Below are 20,948 nucleotides of genomic sequence, written 5' to 3'. Positions count from 1 at the left end.
CGGTACCTAATGGCAGTCAGGCTACCTCTGGCGAGCACATGGAGGGCACAGCCCCCCAAAGAAATGCCACACCATGACTGACCCACTGCCAAACCGGTCATGCTGGAGGATGTTGCAGGCAGCAGAACGTTCTCCACGGCGTCTCCAGACACTGTCACGTCTGTCACATGTGCTCAGTGTGAACCTGCTTTCATCTGTGAAGAGCACAGGGCGCCAGTGGTGAATTTGCCAATCTTGGTGTTCTCTGGCAAATGCCAAACGTACTGCACGGTGTTGGGCTGTAAGCACAACCCCCACCTGTGGACGTCGGGCCCTCATACCACCCTCATGGAGTCTGTTTCTGACCGTTTGAGCAGACACGTGCACATTTGTGGCCTGCTGGAGGTCATTTTGCAGGGCTCTGGCAGTGCTCCTCCTGCTCCTCCTTGCACAAAGGCGGAGGTAGCAGTCCTGCTGCTGGGTTGTTGCCCTCCTACGGCCTCCTCCACGTCTCCTGATGTACTGGCCTGTCTCCTGGTAGCGCCTCCATGCTCTGGACACTACGCTGACAGACACAGCAAACCTTCTTGCCACAGCTCGCATTGATGTGCCATCCTGGATGAGCTGCACTACCTGAGCCACTTGTGTGGGTTGTAGACTCCGTCTCATGCTACCACTAGAGTGAAAGCACCGCCATCATTCAAAAGTGACCAAAACATCAGCCAGGAAGCATAGAAACTGAGAAGTGGTCTGTGGTCACCACCTGCAGAACCACTCCTTTATTGGGGGTGTCTTGCTAATTGCCAAATTTCCACCTGATGTCTATTCCATTTGCACAACAGCATGTGAAATTTATTGTCAATCAGTGTTGCTTCCTAAGTGGACAGTTTGTTTTCACAGAAGTGTGATTGACTTGGAGTTACATTGTGTTGTTTAAGTGTTCCCTTTATTTTTTTGAGCAGTGTATTTAGACCCCTTGACTTTTTCCATGTTTTGTTACATTACAGCCTTATTCTAAAATGTATTAAATAAAAAATGTTCCTCATCAATCTACACACAATACCCCATAATGACAAAGCAAACAGGTTTTTAGAAGTGTTTTCACATTTTATACATAAAAAAACCCATACAGAAATACCTTATTTACTTAGGAATTCAGACCCTTTGCTATGAGACTCGACATTAAGTTCAGTTGCATCCTGTTTCCATTAGATATGTTTCTACAACTTGATTGTTGTCAACCTGTGGTAAATTCAATTGATTGGACATGATTTGGAAAAGCACGCACCTGTCTATATAATGTCCCACAGTTGACAGTGCATGTCAGAGCAAAAACCAGGCCATGAGCTCGAAGGAATTGTCCGTAGAGCTCCATGAAAGGAAAAATTCACAAGCTGGTAAAATGGCAGCGCCCAGACGGTCTGTGTCAACAGACTTAAGTGCAGGCAGTGTGGGTGCAGCAGTGAGACATTTTTACTGCTGTTTTGACGCTAAATGTAATGATTATTGGTTTTCTACATGTGTACAATTATTCAGACACATTTGTCCGTAGAGCACCATGAAAGGATTATGTCGAGGCACAGATCTGGGGGAGGGTACCAAAACATTTCTGCAGTGTTTATTAAATTTTTTATTTAACCTTTTATTTAACTAGGCAAGTCGGTTTAGAACAACTTCTTATTTACACTGACTGCCTAATCCGGCCAAACCCTCAGGGGACCCTTGACATGTGCACTATGTTTAGTACTCTCCTCACATTGTGAAAACCTTGATGGTTTTTCACGAAGCTATTTTGGTCTTGGTGTATTAGATATGGGAGCAGTCTATCCAATCTCCTGGCCAAGGCTTTAGCACTAATTCTTGAGTCGGAGTTCAGAAGGGAAATCGGTCTGTAACTTTCACATTTTGTTGGGGATTTATCAGGCTTCAGAATGAGAGTAAAACACTCCTTAGAGAGGAGGGGAAGCAACCTTGCTGAAAGGATTCAGCACACAGTGCGTTGGGAAATTATTCAGACCCCTTGACTTTTTCCACATTTTGTTACGTTACAGCCTTATTATAAAATATATTAAATTGTTTCTGTCCCCCACCAATCTACACACAATACCCCATAATGACAAAGCAAAAACAGGTTTTAGAAATTTTACCAAATTTATAAAAATCACAAATACGGAAATATCACATTTACATAAGTATTCAGACCCTTTACTCAGTACTTTGTTGTAGCACCTTTGACAGCGATTACAGCCTTGAAGCTTGAGTATGACGCTACAAGCTTGGCACACCTGTGAATGCACAGAGATGTCATGAAAAGATCCTGAGGGCCATTGTCCTGCTATTCATCCGCCGCCATCACCTCATGTTTCAGCATGACATTGCACAGCCCCATGTTGCAAGGATCTGTACACAATTGAAAATGCTGAACATGTCCCAGTTCTTCCATGGCCTGCATACTCACCAGACATGTCACCCTTTGAGCATGTTTGGGATGGTCTGGATCGATGTGTACGACAACTTGTTCCAGTTCCCGCCAATATCTGGGAATTTCGCACAGCCAATGATGAGGAGTGGGACAACATTCCACAGGCCACAATCAACAGCCTGATGAACTCCAGGCAATGGAGATGTGTCCCAGGGGAGGCAGCAGCAGCTACCCACTTCTCCAGTGCTTCATTTGTAAATTGGGAGGTGCTGGAACCAAATGTGAGCCTGAGAGTGTTGTAACTTTAATGTGTTACAGAGTTAATGTTTAAGTTAATTCATTGAGCTGTATCTAAAGATATTTCTTTACAGTTATTTACATATTTACATTTACATTTAAGTCATTTAGCAGACGCTCTTATCCAGAGCGACTTACAAATTGGTGCATTCACCTTATGACATCCAGTGGAACAACCACTTTACAATAGTGCATCTAAATCTTTTAAGGGGGGGGGGGGGGGGGTCAGAAGGATTACTTTATCCTATCCTAGGTATTCCTTGAAGAGGTGGTGGGGTTTCAGGTGTCTCCGGAAGGTGGTGATTGACTCCGCTGTCCTGGCGTCGTGAGGGAGTTTGTTCCACCATTGGGGTGCCAGAGCAGCGAACAGTTTTGACTGGGCTGAGCGGGAACTGTACTTCCTCAGTGGTAGGGAGGCGAGCAGGCCAGAGGTGGATGAACGCAGTGCCCTTGTTTGGGTGTAGGGCCTGATCAGAGCCTGAAGGTACTGAGGTGCCGTTCCCCTCACAGCTCCGTAGGCAAGCACCATGGTCTTGTAGCGGATGCGAGCTTCAACTGGAAGCCAGTGGAGAGAGCGGAGGAGCGGGGTGACGTGAGAGAACTTGGGAAGGTTGAACACCAGACGGGCTGCGGCGTTCTGGATGAGTTGTAGGGGTTTAATGGCACAGGCAGGGAGCCCAGCCAACAGCGAGTTGCAGTAATCCAGACGGGAGATGACAAGTGCCTGGATTAGGACCTGCGCCGCTTCCTGTGTGAGGCAGGGTCGTACTCTGCGGATGTTGTAGAGCATGAACCTACAGGAACGGGCCACCGCCTTGATGTTAGTTGAGAACGACAGGGTGTTGTCCAGGATCACGCCAAGGTTCTTAGCGCTCTGGGAGGAGGACACAATGGAGTTGTCAACCGTGATGGCGAGATCATGGAACGGGCAGTCCTTCCCCGGGAGGAAGAGCAGCTCCGTCTTGCCGAGGTTCAGCTTGAGGTGGTGGTCCGTCATCCACACTGATATGTCTGCCAGACATGCAGAGATGCGATTCGCCACCTGGTCATCAGAAGGGGGAAAGTAATTATTACTACTTATTACTATTATTACATATGTAATTGTATTGGTTAGTATTGAATTACGCTTTTGTCGCCGAGGCAACTTGCATGTTCATCCCACTTGATGAAGACACACTAGTCTCCAAACAACTGCATGCATTCTGGGAGCTTGAGTCTCTGGGTATTATAAGCGAGAAAACACAGAACCCAGAGGAAACCGAGGCTCTACAGAGGTTCGAGGAAACAACCACCTTCAAAGATGGGCGATACCACGTGGAGTTGCCATGGAAACGAGAAATGCCAGAACTCAAAGACAACTATAGAATCGCCAAGAAACGGTTTGAAGGTCTGAAGAAAAGACTGAAGAAGGATGTGACGTTGTACAGCAGATACAATGAAGTGGTAGAGGACTACTTACAACAGGATATGGCAGAGGACGTGCCCAAGGACAACGCATCAAGTGCAGACAACGTAAAATACTACTTGCCTCACCATGCAGTACTTCGAGAAGATAAGGTGACAACAAAACCGAGAGTGGTGTTTGATGCCTCGTCCCATGAAGATGGCTGTCCATCCCTCAATGACTGTCTACTAACAGGACCGAACCTGAATCCGGATCTGCTCAGCGTTCTGATAAAGTTCAGACTACATGAGATCGCATTCATGGCAGACATCAAGAAAGCTTTCCTGCAGATATCCCTAGCAGAGAGAGACAGAGACGCCGTGAGATTTCTATGGCTCACAGGCCCACCAAGGGGAGAAAATGAAGAGGAGCTGCGTGTGCTGAGGATGAAAAGAGTGGTATTTGGAGCTTCCCCAAGTCCATTTTTGCTGGCAGCTACAATCAGGAAGCACCTGAAACAATATGAAACAGAACAACCAGAAGTTGTAGAGATACTGAGAGAGTCACTCTATGTAGATGATTTCATTGCAAGTTCATGCAATGTTGAAGAGGCTTACCTTGTGACAACAACTGCAAAGCGAATGTTGTCGATTGCAGGCATGGACCTCTGCAAATGGATGACCAACTCTCCTGAATTGAAAACAAAATGGGAGGAGAGTACGACAACTGACCACCCGTTGACGCTAGAAACACAAGAATTAGTGTTGAAGGTTTTCGGTTTAGTATGGAGACCGGAAACAGATGACTTTGTGTTTGACCTCAGGCCGCTACTGAGCATTCTAAAGCAAAAGGAAAACACAAAGAGAAGTGTTCTGCAGTCGTCTGCACGTATCTACGACCCTCTTGGTTTCCTGACACCCTTCACCATCAGGATCAAGTGCATGTTCCAGGAAATGTGGGAGAGGGGACTCAGCTGGGACGAAGAATTACCACCTGATCTGACACGAGAATGGCAACAGTGGTGTTCAGAACTACCCCAGTTACACCAGCTCACCATACCAAGGTGGTACAGAACAGACATGCGGCCACATAATAGCCACACTCTGAAACTACACGTGTTCTGTGATGCAAGTGAAAGGGCTTACAGTGCAGTAGCTTACTTGCAAGGTGAATCACAAGACAGGGAAACAACAAGTCTAGTCGCATCCAAGTCCAGGGTAGCCCCACTCAAGAAAATGACGCTGCCACGCCTGGAGCTCATGGGAGCTGTGATTGGAGCGAGACTAGCAAACAACTTGATGACCACACTGAAAATGGAAGAAAAACAGATCAACATGTGGACAGACTCGATGATCGTGCTGCATTGGATTTGCAGCTCAGCTCAGAAATGGAAACAGTTTGTTGCGAACAGAGTGACGGAGATCCAGTCCTTGACCAATCCAGAGTCATGGTCACATATTGAAGGGAAAACTAATCCAGCTGACCTCCCTACAAGAGGACAAACTGTTCGAAACTTGATACAGAGCGAGCTATGGTGGAATGGACCCAGAATTCTGATATCACCCAATCAGTCCGAAGAGACTGATGATAACAAAGTTCCGGAAGAGGTGAATATAGAACTCAAGTCCAGTTGCCAGGTTACTGTACAACTCGCAGTAAACAGGACAGACATCCCTGAACCTGTGTTGGAGCTTGAAAGGTACAGCAAACTGAAAAGAGTGTTCAGAGTCACCGCCTGGATAAAGAGATTCATAGCCAATGCTCGTACAACCATAAAGATACAAGGTGAACTGACTGCTGACGAACTGTTCGATGCAGAAAAGTACTGGATTAAGGTAACACAACAACAGAGTTTTGGACAGGAGATCAAACTACTGAAGGCAGGAAAAAGCCTAAACAATGACTGTAAAATCAGAGAACTGAAACCGTTCCTGGACGAACACGAACTACTCAGTGTAGGAGGAAGACTGCAACAGTCCAGCTTCACATTCAGAGAGCAGCACCCATGGGTTCTGCCCAACAAGTACAGATACTCAGAAATGCTGATACAGTACCACCATGAGCAGGTGATGCATTCTGGAGCAAGAGACACTCTAGTACAAATCAGGGAGCGATACTGGATCTTGCGTGCTAGGCAGCTAGTCAAGAGTACAGTGGCAAGATGTATAGTGTGCAAAAGATTCAAGGCAAGGGCCGGACAGCAGGTCACTGCGCCTTTACCAAAAGACAGAATAACTGAATCGCCACCATTTGAAGTCACAGGTGTGGATTTTGCAGGACCGCTCTATGTGAAAGAAAATGGGTCTGTGAAGAAGTCATACATTGCACTGTTCACTTGTGCTGTAACCAGAGCAGTGCATTTGGAACTGGTCTCAGATCAGTCAACAGAGAAATTCCTTTTAGCTCTAAAAAGATTAATCTCAAGGAGAGGATTATGCAAGGTAATCTACTCAGACAATGCAAAAACGTTCAAGAGAGCTGATCAGGACTTGAAAGAGCTGTGGAAGGCAATCGAAGAGCCCCAACTCTTGGCTTTCTTCTCAGAAAGGGGCATCACCTGGAGGTTCATCGCCGAGCGAGCAGCCTGGTGGGGCGGATTCTGGGAAAGACTTGTCAGGTCAGTGAAAACATGCCTGCGAAAGGTTCTTGGGAGAGCTTCACTCAACTTTGAAGAGATGTGCACAGTCCTGACAGAGGTTGAAGCTATTCTAAATTCTAGGCCTCTGACCTTCGTGCACAATGAAGTGGATGAACCACAACCCCTGACCCCAGCACACTTCCTGGTGGGTAAACGACTAACCTCTTTGCCTCCAAAGCCATTTCCAGCTGACACTCAGCACCCAACGCTAAACAAGGAGGACATGACACGCAGATGGAAGTACAGGCAGAGACTTGTGACCAGTTTCTGGAACAGTTGGCGAAGAGACTACTTGCTGGATCTAAAGTCAGCACACCGCTGTGATACACCACAGCCCACCCCACTGAAAGCGGGTGACGTTGTACTCATTGGAGAAGATAACACACCCAGACAAACCTGGAAACTAGGAAAGATTGAGGAACTGTTTCCAGGCCGAGATGGCCTAGTTAGATCATGTTCAGTTCGTACTGTTTCAGGGACTTTGTTGAGGAGACCTATTCAGTTGATATACTGCCTAGAGATCTAGATGAACACAGTTGTTCATCGGGGGGGGAGGATGTTGTAACTTTAATGTGTTACAGAGTTAATGTTTAAGTTAATTCATTGAGCTGTATCTAAAGATATTTCTTTACAGTTATTTACATATGTAATTGTATTGGTTAGTATTGAATTACGCTTTTGACTGCAAGTTCCAGAATGCCTTGCGACAGGAAGTAGAGAGTGAACGCGCTAGTTAAGTGCAATTAATAGGTGATTACGTTTGGCTCCTTTGCGCTAGCATCTTAGCATTGCTTTGTAGAATCTAAAGTTGTTAAATGTAACGTGATCAAGAATTATTACTAAAAGAAGCTTTCATATCAAATCCGACGTCCCGAGTCATTACTTTGAAGATAGTTATTCTAAAGAGAGAGGGGGTCTGAGGAACCAGAGCACATATTAAATAAAATACCTTTATAATAAAGCATTGCATGCATTATCATGGCTTTAGCATACTGGCATAGAGCAGTGGTGTGGCTCCGCTTGCAGAAGTTGAACACATGGAGTACATTTATTGTAGCCCAGAGTCGGGAAAAATGTGGCCTTTTGTAAAAGGATTTCATGCAATTCTACATCATTTTAGATGACTGGGGACTTTTGTAGAATATTTTTTAATACCTCACAAATGACAAAAATGACAGACTACTTTGACACTGAGATCAATAAAAACAACTTCTCGCAGCTCTTATTCTATCAGGAAATAAATGATGAAGTGCAATGCTGGAGAGATGAGTTGCTGGCTCATGTCTATAACAGCACAGAGAGGGAGAGAGATCAGAGAAAGTGAATCTCATTTTAGTTCTGTGAGAGCACTGAAGTTCACAAGCTGGTAACATGGTGGCGCCCATTCTATCTGCGTCAACAGACTTCAGTGCTGGTGCAGAGACAATTTCACAGTCACACTACAGTTTTGAAGCTGAATGCAATGATTATCATGTGTAGTAATATTCAGACACGTTCAGTTTCTATATTTATTTGTAAATTATGGTGTGAACGGGAAATGCGATTGGTTTTTGATGTGAAATACAGTGAAGACGAGGCTATTCAGGAAAATAGGTCATAGTGCTGCCTAAAACATACTGCAACATTTGTACTAAATATTTTGTGTCATTTGGGAAATCTACTATAGGTTTTGTTCATTTACGTTGTGTAGACTAATTTTAAAGCGTGTACTTTGTCCAATTTGAATGAATTAATGTTTTGTTACCTACTTCGTCTTTTGAAATGAGATGGACAGGAGCTGATTACCGCCACCTCATATTTCTAGTGTTTGAGCTCATGTTCCTCTTATACAATATTAGCTGATACTAACAGTATTGTGGAGCTGCTGCACCTAAATATAAACAGTACTGGCACCTATTTCAGTCCAAGTCAAGCACTGAATTAAATAATTGAACAAAAATCAATATAATATATATTTTTGAGAGTAAAGAAAGTGCCTGAACCGTCAAGACAACTTTTTTTCTGTTTCTCGTTGTTACTATAGGACGACTAGAATTAAGTCTGAAGCCGGTAACATCAACAGTGAGGACAAACACAGCCTGCCTCTCTCCGTCCACACTGAGTCCAAACCTACAGTCACTGGGTCCTGATTGTGACAGTGGAGCCCAGTTTGCACTGCAGGATCCTGAGATGGCATCAGTGAAGCTGGAAGACTGCAGTCAAACAATGGAGCTGAATGTTGACATTAAAGTTGAAGAAGAAGAGGAGGAGAAGATTGAGGAATCTGTTTCTCATGGTAAGATCAGGTTCTATCTGTTTGTTGTTCATTCCAACTTCCCACTGTGCATGAAAAGTTGCTGTAGAACTGTTTCAATGAGAAGGTAGATGTTATTTCATGCTACTGAGACTGGCACCAGTATTGCCAGCATTTGTTTTATTCACTGGGCTATCTGGAGTGATCAGAGAGTAGACTAAAGAAGTGAAGTAGACAAACTGCCAGTGTTTTAAAGTTCTATGAAGTGAGTCTGTGTAGTTTCTAACCCTTGTGATAGTGAGTGGAGGACTCTTACCCACTTTTAGCATAGTTTAATTCCCCTGTATTGTACAGCCTACTGATATGAATACATATGTCACCCGGTACAGACAGAAGAGGACTGGCCATCCCTCTGGGCCTGGTTCCTCTCTACCTTTCTTTCTTCCGTTTCTGCTTTCTAGGGAGTTTTTCTTTTAAATCAGCATTGCTTGCTCTTTGGGGATTTTAGGCTGGATTTCTGTTAACCACTTTGACATTTGCTGATGTAAAAAGGGCTTCATAATATCAATGGGATTGACATGAATATCACACCAACTGACTGGTTTTTCTGATGATGTTCACACAGGACACCATGTTGAGACATTCTCTACATCCAGAGAGAAACAGCAGGAAGATCATGGAGCTAAGAGGTCTCACCTCTGCCCACATTGTGATGAGATTTTCCCAGTTCTATCAAAGCTAAAAATACACCTAAAAATGCACACAGGAGAGAATCCGTATTCCTGTACTGACTGTGGGAAGAGATTCACAACATCAGGGAATCTGACAGTTCATCAGAGAGTGCACACTGGAGAGAAGCCTTACTCCTGCCCTGACTGTGGAAAGATTTTCTCTCGACTGGGCCACTTAAAAAGACATGAACATATACATACAGGAGTGAAGCCTTACTCCTGCTCTGACTGTGTAAAATGCTACACAACATCAACTGAGCTAAAACTTCATCAGAGAGTGCACACTGGAGAGAAGCCTTTCTCCTGTTCTGACTGTGGGAAGAGTTTCTCTCGACAGGGTTTTTTAAAAGCACATGAACTTATACATACAGGAGTGAAGCCTTATTCCTGCTCTGACTGTGGGAAGATTTTCTCTCAACTGGGCAACTTAAAAACACATGAACGTATACATACAGGAGTGAAGCCTTACTCCTGCTCTGACTGTGTAAAATGCTTCACAACATCAACTGAGCTAAAAGTCCATCAGAGAACACACACAGGCGAGAAGCCTTACTCCTGCTCTGACTGTGGAAAGAGTATCTCTCTACTGTGCAACTTAAAAACACATGAACGTATACATACAGGAATGAAGCCTTACTCCTGCTCTGACTGTGTAAAATGCTTCACAACATCAGCTGAGCTAAAAGTTCACCAGAGAACACACACAGGTGAGAAGCCTTACTCCTGCTCTGACTGTGGAAAGAGTTTCTCTCAAATGTGCCACTTAAAAAGACACCAAGGTAAACATAAAGGAGAGAAGCCTAATCACTGATCTGACTGTAGAAAATGTTTTAAAACAGCTGAGCTAAAAGGTCATCAGAGAACAGACACAGGAGAGAAGCCTTACTTCTGCTCTTAATTTGGCAAGAGTAACTCAAGTAAAAGTCTAAAGGTATTTGGTTGTAAATATACCTTAGTATCAAAAGTAAAAGTGAATAATTTCAAATTCCTTAAATTAACCTCTATGTTATGGGTATCCCTTAACCGGGACGGTTGTTGATAACGTGCTCCAATGTGACTAAAATGATGTTGTATACAACAGCCAACTTTCCAGGACATAGACATGTCTTTATATGGGCAGAAAGCTTAAATGATTTTTTTATCTAACTGCAGTGTCCAATTTACAGTAGCTATTACAGTGAAAAAATACCATGCTATTGTTTGAGTAGAGTGCACAACTTTTATCATGGCAACTGGTTTAATACATTCACCTCTGAAGGTCAATAATGTACTTATGTTCAGTAACCTTGCTCTGATTTGTCATCCTGAGGGTCCCAGAGATAAAATGTAGCATAGTTTAATTTGCTAAAATCTATTTTTATGTTCAAATGTAGGAACTGGGTTCTACATTTTGAACCCCTTCTGTCTCTGGCACCACACCCACCCTGCCCGGCCATCTAGATATGTGAAAGTTAGTGTGTAAGCTAATGATCCATCATGTATGACATTCCTGGCAGTGTGTAAACTTAAATGTTTTATTACCCTATCATTTTTGTATGTTCTCTATAATTTTGTACTTAAATGTATCAATTGACCAATTCAGCACATTTGGGGAACCTCCTGACAGACTTGATACAGTGCAGTAATGTAATTCTTCACTGGATCAGTCAGAACCTTTGCACACTGCTGCTGCCATCTGGTGGCCAAAATCTAAATTACACCTAGACTCCTATCTGAAAGTATGGCCTTTCTCTTGCATTTCAAGGATGAAAAAGAAAATTACAGGTATTTTGTTTCTATCTTTTACCAGATCTAATGTGTTATTCTCCTACATTAATTTCACATTTCCACAAACTTCAAATGGTATCAAGAATAGGCATATCCTTGCTTCAGGTGCTGAGCTACAAGCAGTTAGATTTGGGTATGTCGTATAAGGTGATTTCTTTTTTAAAGTGTATGATCCTTAAGAAGTTTTAATTAAGCAAACCAGATGGCACAATTGTGTGTGTTATTTTTTATATTACGGGTAACCAGGGGCACACCAACACCATTTACAAGCATTTGTGTTTAGTGAGTCTGCCAGATCGGAGGCAGTAGGGATGACCAGGGATGTTATCTTGATAAGTGCGTGAATTGGACAATTTTCTGTCCTGCTAATAATAAAAAAATGAAGTTGAGTACTTTTGGGTGTCAGGGAAAATGTATGGAGTTAAAAGTATTATTTTCTCTAGGAATTTAGTGAAATAAAAGTAAAAGTTGTCAAAAATATACAGTGAGAAGAACAAGTATTTGATACACTGCCGATTTTGCAGGTTTTCCTACTTACAAAGCATGTAGAGGTCTGTAATTTTTATCATAGGTACACTTCAACTGTGAAAGATGCAATCTAAAACAAAAATCCAGAAAATCACATTGTATGATTTTTAAGTAATTCATTTGCATTTTATTGCATGACATAAGTATTTGATCACCTACCAACCAGTAAGAATTCCGGCTCTCACAGACCTGTTAGTTTTTCTTTAAGAAGCCCTCCTGTTCTCCACTCAATACCTGTATTAACTGCACCTGTTTGAACTCGTTACCTGTATAAAAGACACCTGTCCACACACTCAATCAAACAGACTCCAACCTCTCCACAATGGCCAAGACCAGAGAGCTGTGTAAGGACATCAGGGATAAAATTGTAGACCCGCACAAGGCTGGGATGGGCTACAGGACAATAAGCAAGCAGCTTGGTGAGAAGGCAACAACTGTTGGCGCAATTATTAGAAAATGGAAGAAGTTCAAGATGACGGTCAATCACCCTCGGTTTCGGGCTCCATGCAAGATCTCACCTTGTGGGGCATCAATGATCATGAGGAAGGTGAGGGATCAGCCCAGAACTACATGGCAGGACCTGGTCAATGACCTGAAGAGAGCTGGGACCACAGTCTCAAAGAAAACCATTAGTAACACACTACGCTGTCATGGATTAAAATCCTGCAGCGCACGCAAGGTCCCCCTGCTCAAGCCAGCGCATGTCCAGGCCCGTCTGAAGTTTGCCAATGACCATCTGGATGATCCAGAGGAGGAATGGGAGAAGGTCATGTGGTCTGATGAGACAAAAATAGAGCTTTTTGGTCTAAACTCCACTCGCTGTGTTTGGAGGAAGAAGAAGGATGAGTACAACCCCAAGAACACCATCCCAACCATGAAGCATGGAGGTGGAAACATCATTCTTTGGGGATGCTTTTCTGCAAAGGGGACAGGACGACTGCACCGTATTGAGGGGAGGATGGATGGGGCCATGTATCGCGAGATCTTGGCCAACAACCTCCTTCCCTCAGTAAGAGCATTGAAGATGGGTTGTGGCTGGGTCTTCCAGCATGACAACGACCCGAAACACACAGCCAGGGCAACTAAGGAGCGGCTCCGTAGAAGCATCTCAAGGTCCTGGAGTGGTGTTACGCACGCCTCTGTGAAGAGGGAACTCAACACCCTGCTGCAACTCAACTCCCCGTGAAGTGAAATAGGTATGGGCTGTAGGTGCGAGTAAGGATGACACAAAAGCAGAATTGACCGTTTACTAGGACTTTATTCCTTTTCCACGGTAATATGGGGAAAAAGGGCTGGACGGAACCAAAGCAAAGAAAATAAATATCAAAGCTCCCCCTCTCCCATCTAACCTGCCTACCCACTACTTACCTAACTTAGCACCACCTGGTGCACTAACCAAAATACAGGGGGTGGTCCGTCCAGGTCTTACCTAGTGTGCCTAGACATTGAATATACTACGGGTATATGTATGCCCACGGGCCTCTTGCCTAAGCACTCCCTAGGATGCCTTCCCCTTCCCCCCTGGGAACAAATGAAACAGGACAACAAACAATTACTCAAACTAAGAAACAAAGGACATCAAAAAGCTCTATCTGAGCAACAATCTCACATAGAACATACCAACTGCTCGCAGCAACAACTAACACAGTACATACCAACGACCAACATGCTATAACCCTCAGCCATGATCTCTCTAAATCACAATTTCTGCAATCTCCTCAGCCTGCAATGATCTCTCTCTTCTGAACAACAGAACACTGGCTTTTATATAGCTTCAGACAGAATGGGTAATTAGAAACAGCTGCGTCTTGACGAGGGGGCGGGGTCAGCTCTCCAATCATCAATTGGGGCCGACCAATCAGCTGCTTGGTGAGAATTTCAGGAAGCCATCTCCTGAAACACACACACTCAAATACAAACTACAACACAGAAACTGGGGTACGTAACAAGTGGCCTAGCCAGTCTCCAGACCTGAACCCAATAGAAAATCTTTGGAGGGAGCTGAAAGTCCGCATTGCCCAGCGACAGCCCCGAAACCTGAAGGATCTGGAGAAGGTCTGTATGGAGGAGTGGGTCAAAATCCCTGCTGCAGTGTGTGCAAACCTGGTCAAGAACTACAGGAAACGTATGATCTCTGTAATTGCAAACAAAGGTTTCTGTACCAAATATTAAGTTCTGCTTTTCTATATCAAATACTTATGTCATGCAATAAAATGTAAATTAAGTCTCTCACAGTTGAAGTGTACCTATGATAAAAATTACAGACCTCTACATGCCTTGTAAGTAGGAAAACCTGCAAAATCGGCAGTGTATCAAATACTTGTTCTCCCCACTGTAAATAGTAAAGTACAGAACCCCCCAAAAACTACTTAAATAGTGCTTCTAAATTATTTTTACTTCAGTACTTTACACCACTGCATGCATCAATGCCATGTGGCAGGGTGGTGGTGTGGGGTGTGTTTTCAGGGCACAAATTGGGCCCCTTGATAAAAGTTAAGTAATGTTTGAAAGCATCCCTTCATGGCAGCAGTGTATCCATCTGCAAATGGATTCTTTCAGCAGGATTATGTCTTATGCCACAAGGTTTGTCCAGGAATGGTTCCAAGAACATTACTTCTTTGTCCATCTGTGGGAGGAGATGGAACGAGCTATTCGGAGTAGATCCATTCGCAGCCAACAATTGTAGGAAGCATTGGAGTCAACATGGGCCAGCATCCCTGTGGAACGCACTCAACACCTTGGACAGTCCTTGCCCCGATGAATTGAGGCTGTTCTGAGGACAAAGGGGTGTGCGAATCAATATTATGAAGGTGTTTCTAATATTTTGTACTAGGGATGCACCGATATGAATTTTTTGGCCAATACGATATCCAATATTTTCCTTGCCAAAAGACCGATACCGATATTTAAAATGTTAACGGCCTTTTAAGCATTCTTATACGGTTAAATAGTTAAAACACACACGGACGCGGCATGTCACTACAGTCCCTGGTTTGAATCCAGGCTGTATCAGATCCGGACGTGATTGAGTCCCATAGGACACAATTGACCCAGCGTAGTCCGGGGTAGGTCGTTATTGTAAATAAGAATTTGTTCTTAACTAATTTGCCTAGTTAAGTAAAGGTTACACACACCACACGACCAACAAGTTATTTTGTTGGCATTTACGTATGTCCCCATTACCAGTAAAACATAATCAAAACCTATTTCTTTCACTTGCTGTGCTGTTTTGTTGTTCAGTCTTTCATTCTCAACCAGGATTTCATCATACATGTCAAGCAGTGAAGTTTCAGCTCTGTCTGTCCGTAGCCTCTCTTCCTCATGCGCACTTTCACTGTGTCCATTTCCATCTGGTCCAGCTGTTTATGTAACATGTCACGTAAACCCTGTTTCTTGTCTGCATCGAAGTAGCGGTCCTTGTACCTAGCATCGAACATGATGGCGACACAGTAAAGAGGCTCAGAGAGAATGCCACCAAATCGCTTGTTCACAGCATCGAGTACTTTTGTAAGTTAACCCCACGGTCTGTGTCGGCAGTTTTGTTGAGCAGGGGTTTCAATGCCATGACAGAGGGTATCACGTCTGCTGCATGCGCAGTTGATTAGCTTATTTCTCGAGACAGTTATTCTAATGGCGCTAGGAGTGTGTTTATGTTTCAAACACCGTTGAAATGGCAGCAGCGGTATGAGAACCAGCACATTCTTGAACATGCAATACGGCTTTCCTCAGTACGAAATCCACTGTGCTGTCAGACTCAGTATGCTCATGGGGCTGTCATCGCTGGTCCAAATATCAGTTGTGAAGCTAATAGCAGTGACGCCCATAGATATGCGTTTTAACAATACTGTGTAACTCCGGTAGGGCACCATCTGAAAAATACTGTGGGGCTCGACCAGCCAACGTCATCCACGACGGTTGATTGTCAAGGGTAATGAATTCCATTATCTTGGCGTTAATAGATTTCGCCTTTGAGTTGTCTCTCTGAAATGTTCTTACTCTTTTCAAATGACTGCTTGACTTGAACTTGTTTAGTTGTTGGAAGTGTGCGCTTAGTATTTTTCTGCTTTTGTTCTGTGTAGTGCTGTATTTTTCGTGGCGTCATTACGTCATCTACCTACGTTATATAGGTATGCATGTCAGCATTAACATCGGTTTTGCACATCGGTGTTAAATTAGACATCGGGCGATGTTGTCATTTTTAGCTAATATCGTCCGATTCCTATATGCTCAACGATAATTGTGCATCCCTATTTTGTACACTCCGTGTATATCATATAAAGATGATGTAATGATCAGTTTTTAGCATTAGTTTGGGTGGATTATTTTATTACTAAACAACTTTTGTTTAATTATAAACAAGCTATGAATCAACTACTTGTGTTTATTAAATTGTATTTTAATACTAGATTCATTATTTTAGTCATTGATGATGAATGTGTTTTAATAACTGTATTGAAGTTAATTGATCTGGTGGCAGGTAGCCTAGCGGTTAAGAGTGTTGGGCCAGTAACTGAAAGGTTGCTGGTTTGAATCACGAGCTGACTAGGTGAAAAATCTGTCATTGTCCCTTGAGCAAGTCAATTATCCCTAATTTGTCCTGTAAGTCTGCTAAATGACAAGAATGTAATTAAAAATAATGTTTGTACATGAATTTATGCTGGGCAACCTCTTTTATCTTGTGTATAATTAAATTAAATAAACTGTTTGAAGTGAAATACTCTATATACAGTTGAAGTCGGAAGTTTACATAGACCTTAACCAAATACATTTAAACTCAGTTTTTCACAACTCCTGATATTTAATCCGGATTAAACGGATTAAAGTGCAGGCATGCAGTGACCACAGTGACCGAGGTAAAGACAGTTTCAAGTTGGATATTCGACTTATATTCACGCTTTCAAACCACTTGAGCCACAGACTCCAAATAAGTGTCATGATGTTGGAAAAATTGTGCACAACATTGCACAGGTCTTATTTTCACGATTTGGACATTCATTCACTTTCCAAAGCGAATTAACATGTCTAAATGTGAGCAGCATTTTGTATTCCTAGTTGAATTAGTTAGGGAGCGTAAACAAAGTCAAACTTTTTTTTACTATAGAATTTCAATAGCTCCTTGGTCATGTGACCTACTGACTTCAAACAAGGTTCAGAATGTACACTCAGTGGGCCTACACATTGCACACCCTTTAGTTTGTCCATTTTCATCTCACTCAATTTTACAGGAATTGTTTTAACTTTCACATTTAAATAGCTCCTTGGTCATGTGACCTACGGACTTCAACATAGGTTCAGAATGTACACTCAGTGGGCCTACACATTGCACATTCTTTAGTTTGTCCATTTTCATCTCTTACGTTTTTACATAACAGCCTCTTGAACCTAGACTTGGTGCCCTGGTACCACTTGCCGTGCGGTAGCAGAGAGAGTCTATGACTAGGGTGGCTGGAGTCTTTGACCATTTTTACGGCCTTCCTCTAACACCGCCTGGTATAGAGGTCCTGGATGGCAGGAAGCTTGGCCCCAGTGATGTACTGGGCCGTTGTTCACACTACCCTCTAGAGTGCCTTGCGGTCGGAGACTGAGCAGTTGCCGACCACGCAGTGATGCAAGCAGTCAGGATGCTCTTGATGGTGCAGCTGTAGAACCTTTTGAGGATCTGAGGACCCATGACAAATCTTTTCAGTCTCCTGAGGGGGAATAGGTTTTGTCGTGCCATCTTCACGACTGTCTTGGTGTGCTTGGACCATGTTAGTTTGTTGGTGATGTAGACACCAAGGAACTTGAAGCTCTCAACCTACTCCACTGCAGCCCTGTCGATGAGAATGGGGGCGTGCTCGGTCCTCTTTGTCCTGTAGTCCACAAACATCTTCTTTGTATTGATCACGTTAAGGGAGAGGTTGTTGTCCTGGCACCACACGGCCAGGTCTCTGACCTCCTCCCTAAAGGCTGTCTCGTCGTTGTCGGTGATCAGGCCTACCACTGTTGTGTCATTGGCAAACTTAATGATGGTGTTGGAGTCGTGCCTGGCCATGCAGTCATGAGTGAACAGGGAGTAGAGGAGGGGACTCACCCCTGAGGGGCCCCTGTGTTGAGGATCAGCGTGACGGATGTGTTGTTACCTACCCTTATCACCTGGGGGTGGCCCGTCAGGAAGTCCAGGATCCAGTTGCAAAGGGAGGTGTTTAGTCCCAGGGTCCTTAGCTTATTAATGAGCTTTGAGGACACTTTTGTGTTGAATGGTGAGATGTAGTCAGTTATTAGCATTCTCACATAGGTGTTCCTTTTGTCCAGGTGGGAAAGGGCAGTGTGGAGTGCAATAGAGATTGCATCATCTGTAGATCTGTTGGGGCGGTATGCAAATTGGAGGGGGTCTAGGGTTTCTGGGATGATGGTATTGATGTGAGCTTACCAGCCTTTCAAAGCACTTCATGGCTGCGGACGTGAGTGCTACGGGTCTGTAGTCATTTAGGCAGGTTGCCTTGGTGTTCTTGGGCACAGGGACTATGGTGGTCTGCTTGAAACATGTTGGTATTACAGACTCAATCGGGGACATGTTGAAAATGTCAGTGAAGACACCTACCAGTTAGTCAGCACATGCCCGGAGCACACGTCCTGGTAATTGTGTCAACCAATTCCACTGAGCAAATTTCAGGTCTTGTGAAAATTCTGTTCAACTTCCAGTGCCTGTTTACTGTGAGCACAGAGGCTGTACTCACTTTAAGTTACAGTTTTAACCGTGTCCCAGTAGGCAACTGTGACTATTTGATCATAATATGGGCCTACCAGAGTTGCCTACCATCAAAAACAATGGAGAAAATGCATCCCATAACATTTTAACATGGACATAGCTGTTCTATCATTCAGCCGAAAGTAGCAGCCAATGAGTGTTCGATGTAGGCCTACATTCCATGAGACTTTTGAAAAAAAAAACATGCAGGGCTTGACATGAATCTGTTTATCCACTTGTCCTTCAGACAAGGAGGTGACAAAAAATTCATTATTCCCATACCATTATTACAGAATATCAGACAAATTAAGCTACCCTCTAGTTTATTCAAGACCGTCTCAAAATAAAACACTGCCCTTTTAAGACATAAAAATGCTCTTTACCTGACTTGCTTTTCAAAGATGTCTAGAAATGTATACATTTTGTGCTCTTGTAGGAAGCAATCACTCCCCCATTGTTGACTACAAATAATCTATAACTGGGCTAATAACTCACTAACCAGCAAAGGACATGTACAAAATGTGCACACGTGGCTACATGCAGCTCCTGCTTTGATTTCAAAACAACCGCATCAACTCACGACCCTTCATGCTGTAAAAACAGTCCAGTTCAAACTAAATGGCACAGATCAATATATGGCATATGTCTATTTGCATATAGGCCTACTGCAGCTCTGATTGGTTATGCCGCACCGGTCTGCGTCGAGTACGGGCTGAGTTGTGCAGGTCAACGCAATAGAATCTTACTCTGATGTGTTCTGCCTACAACAAAGTATCTTGCATAGTTAGTTTTGCATACTAAGTCTTGCATAGTTCATTTTGTTTCGGTATGTTATATTGAAAGTGGCTAATATTGTGTTGATTCGATCACAGTTGCCACAGTAAAGGGAAAAGTTGTTAAATAATAAGGAAAACTCTAGAAAGTTGAGTGAAGTTCAATCTCATGCCTCTCTCCGTGGGCTGATACTTCTGTGCTGCAGTCCTGGGGGAGCTGCGCATCAGTCTCTGAGTTACTGCGTGCCCAAGTGCAGTTTAGAGGGAACATTGGTGTCAACGGTAGGGGTGCCCATGTTGCTGGGGATTGGAAATGTCCAGTGCGAGAGAGGCAGGTTGAGATGTCCAGAGTCACAGTAGTGCAGAAGGTGTCATATGCTGAAGCAGTGAAGAAAGTAGAGGAGATTGGGTCAAAGGTGAGGGATCCTGAATGAGATTTGACTTCAGAAGAGTTACAGGGTGTGTTGAGTGGTGGTGTCCCATCCTCCCAGGCCGTTGGCATGGTGCAGGAGCAGATAGGGTCAAAGTAGTGGAATGGGGTAGTGGGTTTTTAATTGTGTGTAGGGTAAGTTGGAAGGGTGTTATTTAAAAAATATATTTTTGAATTTTTTTACCCTGTTTTCTCCCCAATTTTGTGGTATCCAATTGGTAGTTACAGTCTTGTGCATTGTGCAGCATTTGGTGGATGCCAGGTGCAGAGAGAGGCTCAGAGATATAGAATCAGTCATGATGTATCATATGCAGAGGCTGTAAGACAGATTGGTGGAACTACATTGCGGACTGATGGAGCTTCCATGGCTGGTCCCGTAGTAAGAGGACCTACTGTGAGACTGATGGAGCTTCCATGGCTGCTCCTGTACTAAGTGGACCTACTGTCAGACTGATGGAGCTTCCATGGCTGCTCCTGTACTAAGTGGACCTACTGTCAGACTGATGGAGCTTCCATGGCTGCTCCTGTACTAAGTTGACCTACTGTCAGACTGATGGAGCTTCCATGGCTGCTCCTGTACTAAGTTGACCTACTGTCAGACTGATGGAGCTTCCATGGCTGCTCCTGTACTAAGTGGACCTACTGTCAGACTGATGGAGCTTCCATGGCTGCTCCTGTACTAAGCAGACCTACTGTCAGGGCTGGTGCTTCTGCTGGTCCCAACCTATTGCATATAGAAAAGTGGGATTTGATGTTATTCCCTAAATACTACTCTCGCTCTCTTTATGGTTAAGCACAACCCTATGTTCCCCTATAACTCTGTTTAAATATCCCTCATTTTAATGTATGTACGAGGGATCTTCGACCAACACTTACAAACCCTCCAGTATATGAGTCTCATAGTGTTTACTGGAACAGAAGCAGGCACACCCGGTGGCTCTCCAGGAACAGGGTTGGTGGCCAATGCCCTAGATACCATGACAGGTCAGGAAAGCCTGATCCCTAGTATGGGCAGACCTACTATATTTAATAGCAC

At 43.8% G+C, this 20,948-nt stretch overlaps 2 protein-coding genes across 4 annotated transcripts in view; one reads left to right on the top strand and one right to left on the bottom strand.

Annotated features, from left to right (window-relative positions):
- The window catches only part of LOC139533046 (zinc finger protein ZFP2-like), a 55,473-nt gene extending 43,542 nt beyond the window's left edge, over nucleotides 1-11,931 (top strand). The window contains exons 4-5 of one of the 2 annotated variants that reach the window (XM_071331244.1): nucleotides 8,744-8,995; nucleotides 9,579-11,931. In XM_071331244.1, coding sequence (XP_071187345.1) covers nucleotides 8,744-8,995; nucleotides 9,579-10,495 — 1,169 coding nt within the window. In that variant the 3' untranslated portion in view covers nucleotides 10,496-11,931. The remainder of the gene's footprint in view (nucleotides 1-8,743; nucleotides 8,996-9,578) is intronic. The other variant, XM_071331242.1, reaches the window with a different exon arrangement.
- Nucleotides 1-20,948, bottom strand: part of LOC139533039 (zinc finger protein ZFP2-like) — a 319,515-nt gene that overhangs the window by 74,448 nt on the left and 224,119 nt on the right. The gene's annotated exons all lie outside the window — the stretch shown is intronic.

The sequence above is a fragment of the Salvelinus alpinus genome, chromosome 10, assembly GCF_045679555.1.
Source record: "Salvelinus alpinus chromosome 10, SLU_Salpinus.1, whole genome shotgun sequence".
Lineage (NCBI taxonomy): Eukaryota > Metazoa > Chordata > Actinopteri > Salmoniformes > Salmonidae > Salvelinus > Salvelinus alpinus.
This window is presented reverse-complemented; position numbering and strand designations above follow the sequence as displayed.